This window comes from Pseudophryne corroboree, chromosome 2 (assembly GCF_028390025.1).
Source record: "Pseudophryne corroboree isolate aPseCor3 chromosome 2, aPseCor3.hap2, whole genome shotgun sequence".
In the NCBI taxonomy this organism is placed as follows: Eukaryota; Metazoa; Chordata; class Amphibia; order Anura; family Myobatrachidae; genus Pseudophryne; species Pseudophryne corroboree.
In genome coordinates, this window is record NC_086445.1 from 178742826 (window position 1) to 178754196 (window position 11371).

Genomic DNA, 11371 nt, shown 5'->3' on the forward strand with positions numbered 1-11371 from the left:
ATTTGTGTTGAAATAATTCCACACCGAAGAGCTGATTTTTTTTGTATTTTGACCAGGCATGTCAATGGCCATATTCCTCCCACGGACAACAGGTGTCTCCACGGGTGCCTGACTTAAACAAACCACCTCACCATCAGAATCCTCCTTGTCAATTTCCTCCCCAGCGCCAGCAACACCCATATCCTCATCCTGGTGTACTTCAACACTGACATCTTCAATTTGACTATCAGGAACTGGACTGCGGGTGCTCCTTCCAGCACTTGCAGGGGGCGTGCAAATGGTGGAAGGCGCAAGCTCTTCCCGTCCAGTGTTGGGAAGGTCAGGCATCGCAACCGACACAATTGGACTCTCCTTGGGGATTTGTGATTTCAAAGAACGCACAGTTCTTTGCTGTGCTTTTGCCAGCTTAAGTCTTTTCATTTTTCTAGCGAGAGGCTGAGTGCTTCCATCCTCATGTGAAGCTGAACCACTAGCCATGAACATAGGCCAGGGCCTCAGCCGTTCCTTGCCACTCCGTGTTGTAAATGGCATATTGGCAAGTTTACGCTTTTCCTCAGACGCTTTTAATTTTTATTTTTGGATCTTTTTTTACTGATCTTTTGTGTTTTGGATTTTACATGCTCTGTACTATGACATTGAGCATCGGCCTTGGCAGACGACGTTGATGGCATTTCATCGTCTCGGCCATGACTAGTGGCAGCAGCTTCAGCACGAGGTGGAAGTGGATCTTGATCTTTCCCTATTTTTTTAACCTCCACATTTTTGTTCTCCATATTTTAATGCGCACAACTAAAAGCCACCACAGGTATACAATGTAGATGGATGGATAGTATAGTATTATATTACTTATGGAGGACGAGTGACGACACAGAGGTAGGTACAGCCGTGGCCTACCGTACTGCTATATATATATATATATATATATAATATACTGTATAATAATAACGGACCTGGTGGACACTGTCAGCAGACTGCTAAACTAGTATGAAGAAGAAAAAAGCCACCACAGGTATACAATGTAGATGGATGGATAGTATAGTATTATATTACTTATGGACGACGAGTGCACTGACGACACAGAGGTAGGTACAGCCGTGGCCTACCGTACTGCTATATATATATATATAATATACTGTATAATAATAACGGACCTGGTGGACACTGTCAGCAGACTGCTAAACTAGTATGAAGAAGAAAAAAGCCACCACAGGTATACGATGTAGATGGATGGATAGTATAGTATTATTATATTACTTATGGACGACGAGTGCCCTGACGACACAGAGGTAGGTACAGCCGTGGCCTACCGTACTGCTATATATATATATATACTGTATAATAATAACGGACCTGGTGGACACTGTCAGCAGACTGCTAAACTAGTATGAAGGAAAAAAAAGCCACCACAGGTATACAATGTAGATGGATGGATAGTATAGTATTATATTACTTATGGACGACGAGTGCACTGACGACACAGAGGTAGGTACAGCCGTGGCCTACCATACTGCTATATATATATATACTGTATAATAATAACGGACCTGGTGGACACTGTCAGCAGACTGCTAAACTAGTATGAAGAAAAAAAAAGCCACCACAGGAGTGTTTTTCAGGCAGACAAACGTATACTGGACTGGTGGTCACTGTCAGCAAAACTGTGCACTGTACTCCTGCTATAACTGCTCCCCAGTCCCCACAATTAGGCAGTGTGAGCAGTGCACTCAGCACAGATATATCATGCAGCAGTGCAGCACACTGAGCACAGATATGGTGGAGCGTTTTTTTCAGGCAGAGAACCAACGGATTAAACTGGTGGTCACTACTGTTATAATCAAAACCCTGCACTGTACTCCCTAACAGCTGCTCCCCGTCCCCAATCCTCCCCACAATTATAACTAAGTCACTCTGTGTCTTTTCTACTATAACGGAGAGGACGCCAGCCACGTCCTCTCCCTATCAATCTTAATGCACGTGTGAAAATGGCGGCGACGCGCGGCTGCTTATATAGAATCCGAGTCTCGCGAGAATCCGACAGCGGAATGATGACGTTCGGGCACGCTCGGTTTAGCCGAGCCACACGGGAGAACCCGAGCATGGCTCGGACCCGTGTAAAAAGACTGAAGTTCGGGGGGGTTCGGTTTCCGAGAAACCGAACCCGCTCATCACTAATATTAATGAGAATTTATTGTGCTGTAATGGCTATCCATATCGCCTATTAGCAAGACTAAATTAGTCTCAAATCTCTGACATGGATCTGACATTGACTGCTCTTTAAAAAGAATAAATAACTGTTTACATAGAGAGGCTTTCTGTGCTCTAAGGTTACAATAGTTGATACCAATCACAGAGGTAAGTTTAATAGTTACCTCAAAGAGAACCCCTGCGTAGATCTCCCAAGTTACTCCTCATTCTTGTGGGTTCATACAATGGTAGTATAGATAGGAATTGTAACATGTGTACACTCTATCTGCCAGTCTATTGTCCAGACTGCAGTGGACGTACATATGTAATTTGATATGTTATTTTGTATCCATAACGGTGAGATACAATTATGGCCCAAAGGAGCAATTTATGCACGAGAGCAGATGATAGATACACTGTCTCAAAACTTTCGTAGAGACTGTTGACCATATACAGGGACACTATAACAAAATTGTAAATAGTATAGGCAAGTAGTCCCTGTTCTCTCAAAAAGAAAGCGTGGACAGGTCTGTGAGGTATGCATCCAACTGATCACTAAAAGCATTCAATGATTCTTTCCATAGTAATACAATTTCAGATTTATATAGGAAGGTATGCGTCACAATCAGAAAGCACATACTTCAGTAGTGATCATATCAAATGGTTAGAATAAATGGATGAAAAAGACCTCATCCCACCGGGCGCACATAATTCTTTTCTGTGCTTTTTCTAGCTTGACTATTTTCATTTTTCTAGCAGGAGGATGAGGGCTTCCATCGTCATGTGAAGCTGAACCACTAGTCATGAACATAGGCCAGGGCATTAGCCGTTCCTTGCCACTCCGTGTCGTAAGTGGCATATTGGCAAGTTTACGTTTCTCCTCAGACCATTTAAATTTATTTTTTTAGGTCTTTTAACTGAACTTTGGCTTTTTGGATTTTACATGCCCTCTACTATCATATTGGGCATCGGCCTTGGCAGACGACGTTGATGGCATTTCATCGTCTATGTCGTGGCAGCAGCTATGTCATGGCTAGTGGCAGCAGCCACTGGCCTGGTAACCTCAGCTGTTACCTGGTAACTGGGTGCAGAGTGCTCCAAATGCAACCTCAGGATATAACTGCAGATCACATGCAGACAATGAAAGACACAGAGAAGAATAAGCAGACAGCAGAGCACTTACCAGAGCAGTCTCTGCCTGCAGTCCCGCTCCCTCTACCCGTCCTTGCCTCGCTTGCAGATGATGACTTACAGCTCCCTACCAGCTAGGAGGAAGTGGTTCTTGATCTTTACCTATTTTATCCTCCTAATTTTTGTTCTCCATTTTTTTTCTGGAGTTATATAACACAATATGCGGCACAGGAGCACTGGACATATGGCAGCAGGGGATACCACTGTGACTGGTCACTGGAATGACTGATAGCTGATGGACATGACCACTGGTCTGATGCAGGACAACACAGCAACACTGTAAGGGACTTGTTATTATTATACAGCAGCACTGGACATATGGCAGCACAGTATACCACGGTGACTGCCTGGTCACTGGAATGACTGATGGCTGATGCACAGGACACTACCACTGGTCTGATGCAGGACAACACAGTAACACTGTCAGGGACTTGTTGTTGTTATTATTATACAGCAGCACTGGACATATGGCAGCACAGTATACCACTGTGACTGCCTGGTCACTGGAATGACTGATGGCTGATGCACAGGACATGACCACTGGTCTGATGCAGGACAACACTGTAAGGGACTTGTTATTATTATACAGCAGCACTGGACATATGACAGCAGAGTATACCACTGTGACTGCTCACTGGAATGACTGATGGCTGATGCACAGGACACTACCACTGGACTGATGCAGCACAACACAGCACCACTGGACTGTACTTATACAGCAGCACTGGACATATGGCAGCAGAGGACACAATCACTGTGACTGGACAAATGCAGGACAAGACACGGACACTGAGAGAACGGAGACACGTCTTCTCTCTACACTCTCCAATGCCGGAGTGAAAATGGCGGGGACGCACTGCTCCTTATATGGAGTCGAAATCCATTAAGAATCCGAAAGCGGGATGATGACGTTTTGCCTCGTTCTGGTTTCCAAGTCAGGCGGGAAAACCCGAGCCTGACTCGGATCCGGGCTCAAAGCGTGAAGTCCGGTAGGGTTCGGTTCTCTGATAACCGAACCCGCTCATCTCTATTGGACACTATTATATATGCCCACCAATGTGTAAAGTTTTGGTGCCGTAGGCTGTTAATAAAAGGAAAGAGACTGTACATGACAGCTCGAAAAAGAGACTATAGAATATTTACACTTCACTGGATTAAATAGCTAACTTGCTATTACTCATGGAGTAATGCCATCCTCTATAATTCCCATTCACGCCCTGATTTTATCTATACTTAGGTGGAAGAAGGCCCAAATGTTTTCATTTAGGGTAACAAGATTCCCCCCCCCCCCCCCCCCCCCACTGATTTGTTCTGGTTTTTGTCCATTCGTCCTCTTATTATAAGATTATTGGTATTTGAATCTCCATTAAACACGTAATTTTAATGAGCACAAATTAGAAAGCAGATTTTCATGAACTGAAGTTTATTGAACAGATGTGCAGCATAGTGGGAAGTATTGTGCAGAAAAAGAAAGCAATGTTAAACTGATCATACATGGAAAGCCATTCCAATGGAAAATGATGATATTACTTCAAATCCTACCAGCTACTGATTTTCTGCGCATTAATGTAGTGTAGTATAATATTTACAATTGATTATGCTATTGTAATTTATTACCAGATAATGTAAATACAATTTCAGAAAGAACAGCGAGAAGAAAAAAATAACCAATCCTGTAGTCATTATGATGAAATATCAATTTTGCTTAAATTCAGGACTTGTAAATACATATATGTTTGATATTAATTATACTTCATCAATGGCTTTTAACAATAAGTGACAAAGTTAGAACCACGTAAACTACTTTACTGAAAACAGATCAAGATATGCTAAATAATCTGTACATTATCAATGCAGCGGTGGTAATTCCCAAATATTCATTTTTACTATGTGTCTAGCACTCTGCATATTTCAGTGTAGTTTATGTTTAGTTTGTGCCTTTAGCAGTGATTACATTGACTGGCTGATATTTTATTCACTCCTGTCATGTTGAGATTAAGATAAAGCTTAAAGATAGTGCCATATGCTATAGAGGTCAGCAAATTGTAAATATTCTATTCCATAATTTTGGATGAATGCAGCATAAGATTACATGTTCCTTGAGTTTTAGCAGGCTCTTCTGGTTGTGCTGTGCATACTTGAGCTGCTTCCTGATGTGTATCCTGGCCCAGAGCTGTAACCTCTGTTGGCATGGCTGCTACCGGAGCTAAAGCCGCCACCATGTCGGCTGCCACTCACACCTCCACTGCCACCGGCCCCTCCGCTGCCACGGCTGGAGCTCATCCCACCCTCGTGGTGGAAGCCACCTCCACTTCCTGAGGATCCTCCCATGTGAGATGTGACACCTCCCACGGAAGATGAGACAACAGCTGTAGGAAAAGGAATCACAGAAGTATTAGAGTTGATGTACATATGTTACCAGCAGTAACATGCACTAGTGGCATACAAGTGACAGTACTCACAGATCTTTACGGTACCCGCACATTCTCCTGAAATCCTAAAAATAGACGTGCACATTAGTATCATCATTTGGTCTTAGACATTTACAGTATACCTTACTTTTGTTAATGAGACACTTTCAAAACAATGTCTGTTTACAGACATTTCCAAACTACAATCAAAATAACTTCTAGAATGATTTTCATTTTATAAGATGTTGCCAAACTATCACAATGTTGGAAAATTGCAGTTGCTCAATGGTCAGATTCTGGAGTGTAGAATTGCATTGGTTGAATCCTGTAATGTTACTGCAAGTTTCACAACCTGGAAGAGTCTGAACCTCAGTACACACTAGACAATGTGTGTACCCAGCCAACGGGATGACTGATGTACCTGTTTCATATATATATATATATATATATATATATATATATAAATCCAGTGTCGGACTGGGGCATGAAGGGCCCACCAGGGGAATGCAGTTATGGGGCCCATACTTAGTGGTGTGGCCAGCCTACAAAGGGTCAGCCTACACAGAGGCTTGAAATACACAATAGTTTTGTGCAGTGTAATGCAACATATCTACCATGTATAATACAAGTGCACAGTCTGAAACCTGATCCTTAGAGGAAGGAGTGGGCCCTCAGGCAGTGGGGCCTACTGGTGGTTTCCCTGGTACCCATGTGGGCCAGTCCGACCCTGTATAAATAAATATATATATATATATATATATATATATATATATATATATATACTGTATATATATCTATATATATCTCTGTAGTTTGAAGAGGTTGAGTGAATATGTTTACCTGCATTCCTCCCCTTCCAGCAGTTTCCTGTAGGTGGCAATTTCAATATCCAGAGCCAGTTTGACACTCATCAGTTCCTGGTAGTCTCGCAACTGACGAGCCATGTCCTGCTTGGCATTCTGAAGAGCTTCCTCCAATTCCTCCAGCTTATTCTTGGCATCCTTAACAGCCATCTCTCCACGTTCCTCAGCTTCTGTTATGGCAGATTCTAGTTTGGTTCTCTAGTGGGACATATTAAGCGTACATGCAAAATTAATGATTGCTTTCCCATTTGACATAAAAATAAAAAAATGCAAAAAGTACAGCTGCATCGCCTATGAGGTAAAAATAACTTCAAATTCAGCAAGTGTATTACTTGCAAAATACAGAGTACATCTCGCAAAGTTTTTGCCTCATCTTGCCATTGACATGTTTAAAAATAAATAAATAAATGAGGCTAAACCACACAGTATTTTAGGTAAAAACTTAAAAGGTGATAGCTAGTGTACTGGGTATTTCTGATGTGCTAGGACTCTGGGCTACATTAAAAACTAGAAGAGAAGAGAAGAGAAAAAGTAGTCATGTGAGGTACTGAAATTAGAAATGAATTGGAAATTAAGGGTAGCCTCGACATCTTGTGCTTTGGAGGCCATCAGCATATGCAAATGCAAGGTGAGGTGGGTTTCCAGTTGCCCGGAAACCCCCTTCCCCACAGCCTGGCAAACAGCCAATACATGCAGTATAAAGGGCAGAAAGGAGCTGCTGGACATGCCCAGTGGTAGCAGATTTTCCTACCAAGTCTGCTGTATCTTGTGTCTATGGATCTGAGCACTCAATCATCGCACCAGAGAGAGAATCTGGTAAGCGGCTTTCCGTGAACATTGGTCGTTCTTATGTCTGAAATACTCTTTAACATAAACTGCGCTTTGTTTGGGGCAGACTATAGCTTGTTACGTGCTTATTATGCATCCTTCAGGGGCTGGTGACAATCGCTCTACCATCAAACATTTGGAAAACCCCCTCCAGAAATCTTGCATTTGTTACTGATCAAGACAATCTTAAAACAATGTGTCCATTTATCTCTGTGTGTGGCCGTGTTTGTGTTCCTTATAAATATAGGCTATAGATGAGGATGACTGTACCTGGGCTTTGGCATTTTCAATCTCTCCTTTGAGCCTTTGGACAACTCTAGTGGTATCAGCAATCTCATTCTTAGTACTGCGCAGATCATCCCCATGCTTTCCTGCAGTAACCTGCAGCTCTTCATACTGCAAGGAAAAAAATAAATACATATTGAACTTATCCATCAAGTTTCTACACACTAGGCTAGACATTAAAGATATGCCACTATATCCTCCTGCCATGTGTGTGTTTCCTCTAGCAGGCTGTGATGGCCGCTTTTCCAGTGTACACTTACTTTTGATTGATACCAGGTTTCCGCCTCAGCTCTGCTGTTCTTAGCAATCTCCTCATACTGAGCTTTGACCTCTGCGATGATGCCATCCATGTCCAATTGTCGGCTGTTATCCATGGACACAATGACTGAGGTGTCAGAGATCTGAGACTGAAGCTGGTTTATCTCCTGTAAAAGTAAATTAAGAAATCAGAATTTAGTAGCCATGACAATGTTATTTTTTAAATAGCTACAGTGCTTTAAGGGGACAACCATAGGACAAACCTTTCTGTGTTATAGAGCATCCTTACTATTATCTGATTCTAGGTCAATGGAAACCCGCTACTTTTATCATACAAAGCATTACATAGTAACTGTAGAATATACCAGATGTGTTTGTGTTTTCTGCTCAGGCCATTACCATGTCAAACATAGTTCTTGTGAAGTTGATCTCATCAGTCAGTGACTCAACCTTGGACTGCAAATCAGTTTTGCTCATAAAAGCGGCATCTACATCCTGCAATAAAAACACAAGTGTAGGTGATCCCAGTCCACTAGTTCTGTGTTTTTTAAATCATGTACATCCATTACCTTTTTAAGTACAACAAATTCATTTTCTGCAGCTGTACGCTTGTTGAGTTCATCTTCATACCTGTTAATATAAGTTGAGACAAGTCATTGTGAAATATATGTTCTGGTTGTACATGGTGGTCATCATACTGTTCTGCCTGCACATGGAGTCAACATACTTTCTCTTGTAGTCTTCCACTAAATCCTCCATGTTCTTCTTCTCTGCTTCTAGGCGTGACCTCTCACTTCCCAAACTTTCCAACTGTCTCCTGAGATTGCTTAAGTAGGACTCGAAAAGTGGTTCTATGTTGCTCTTTACAGTTTTTTGTTCTTGCAGGAAACACCACTTGGTCTCTAGCATTTTATTCTGCTGCTCTAAGAAGCGCACCTATACAATTATAAGTCATTTAATTTCAGAACATTGGTATTGTCATATTGTCATATTTTATAATAGATAGTCAAAGGCGGTAGAAAATAATGCAGTAACATATATGACAAAGTTGTACCATTATTTGATAGCCTTATTTACATCTGTTATGTAAATATGTTAAACAATACATATTATATTTTAGTTTTATGTACAATATCTGTATCATTGTTAGAATGTACTGCCTTCGAAGTGAATACGCAGTATTTAGCATACCTTGTCAATAAAAGAGGCAAATTTGTTGTTTAGAGTCTTGATTTGATCTTTCTCCTCTTTCCGTACTTTCTGGATATTTGGGTCAATCTCCAAATTGAGTGGTGCCAGGAGTTGTTGGTTGACAGTTACATTTGTAATAGCACAGTGTCCTGCACCAGTACCAAAGCCAGCTCCACCAAAGCCAGCTCCGCCATACCCAGCTCCACCAAAGCCTGCACCACCAAAACCAGCTCCCCCTACCCCATAGCTAGATCCCAAACCAGCTCTCATACCAGATCCAAAGCCACCAAAGCCACCAGCCCCACTATGTCCATATCCACTCATTCCGGGATGATAGCCTGCAACTGAAATCTTCTGTGTTCCTCCAGAGCCAACATTATAGGCACTTCTGCTGTAGTGTGGCTGGAGAAAAGAGCCACCACTAACATTTCTCCTAGTAGAGCTCACACTGTGCCTACTCATGTTCCTTGGCATTGAAGCAGAGCTAAAATTTCTGTGGCTAGAGCAACTGCGAGAGGATTGTTGAGACATTGCTGCACTAAGTATTGATGCGACAGATTGCAGTACAAGCTCAGGAGAGTCCTTCTGAAATATAGTCACCGTCTCCTTTTATATACAGTTAAGTGGGTTTGGCAGTGTTCTAGAATACAAAAAATGCCCTATAATTGTATTTTTATTAGCCTAATGTGCTGGCATTGCATCTCAGAGTGCCATCTTTCACAGAAACAAAAAACCACACACCTTCAAAATTAAGATATAAAAACATTTTTACTGTTTGTTATTTTCCCACCTATTAATTAATAGTGGAAGTTATGAGGAACAATAAAAACACAAAATCAAGATTTCATCATTGAATTTCATCATGAATTATGACATGTGTTGGTGGCTTACTATGCTCTTTTTACGGTTTCTGTTTGTCCCATTTATTTCTGTGATGTTTTACTAAACATCTTACATAAACTTATTTTAAGAAGCTGATTTCTGTGCCCTTTTATTGGGTAAAACATCATTATTGTGACTGTGTGGTTTATATTACTATATAGCAACATCACCTCAATTTCCAAAGAAGTCTTAAGGAAAACTTTGAAAAATGTACAATGTCTGAAGACAAAGCTGTTTTTTCTTCTTTTGTGACATATTGCATTTATATAGGTATATTCAATTAGTGTTGGATCCTCTCCGGCGGAGAGGATCCAACATACTTCACTATTCAATTTGCTGGCATTTCCAACAGGTTTTTGCCCGTTTTCAACAATGTTGATCCAACTTTTTTTAAAGTCGAATCGGCATTGTTGAAAATGGGTCAAAAACCTGTCGGAAATTCCCGCAAATTCGACAAAACAGGTGTATTGGTGGACAAATTCGCTGATCCACCTGTTTGTCGACATGTCGGAATTTCCGACAAGTCGGAAAAACGGCACTGAAATTGAATAGGTTGAATCCAGATTTGACTTAAAAAAGTCGAAAAGTGCAGTCTTTCTGACTTGTCGGAAATTCTGACACTAATTGAATAGATCCCATTATTGAAAATTTGTGCAGGATGTTTCATGCATGTGTATTTAAATGCTGTGTTTATGTTATATTGGAGCAGAGGAGCTGGCCAGGCATGGACAGCTATAAGAGTTCCATGTTATCTAGCAGCAGGAGGGAGAGACCCTATTTTAGTAACCTAGGGTCTAATCATGAATCAGTGAAAAGAGTGGAAATACAGACTAGTAGAGAAGTTGCCCATGGCAACCAATCGGCATCTCTCTTACATTTTATAGAATGTACTTGATAAAGGCTTAATTTAAAGCTGATTGGTTGCTATAGGCAACTTCACTGGTTATTTTCTCCACTCTTTTCACTACTTCATGAATAGACATGGTATTGGGCACTGGTCATTACTTCTGTGGTACTGGGCACCTGCCATTGCTTCCAATAGGATACCCTTTTTGCAAGGTATTAATTAAAACATAGCTCATGAATAATGCTCCACATACATAGATGATTCAAAATGTTTCTTCTCATACTTACAAGGGCTAATTAAGTCACCAAATATGAAGGTAATGTTCGGCTGTGTACAGTAGCGCAACATTGCAAGTTTTTCCTGTGCCCCTCTATTTGGTGCAAGAAAAAACATGCAATGTTGCTGACCGCGATGTGCCATTCAGGGACAGC

At 41.3% G+C, this 11371-nt stretch overlaps 1 protein-coding gene across 1 annotated transcript; it reads right to left on the reverse strand.

Annotated features, from left to right (window-relative positions):
• Nucleotides 1-5132: 5132 nt before the first annotated feature.
• LOC135006818 (keratin, type II cytoskeletal cochleal-like) lies at nt 5133-9742 on the reverse strand. The gene is made up of 9 exons (XM_063952059.1): nt 9212-9742; nt 8748-8956; nt 8590-8650; nt 8420-8515; nt 8023-8187; nt 7748-7873; nt 6627-6847; nt 5838-5872; nt 5133-5744 (listed from the first exon to the last, which is right to left on the reverse strand). Exons 1-9 carry the CDS (start codon nt 9740-9742, stop codon nt 5482-5484), a joined length of 1707 nt encoding a protein of 568 aa, XP_063808129.1. The 3' UTR covers nt 5133-5481.
• Between the last annotated feature and the right edge of the window lie 1629 nt (nt 9743-11371).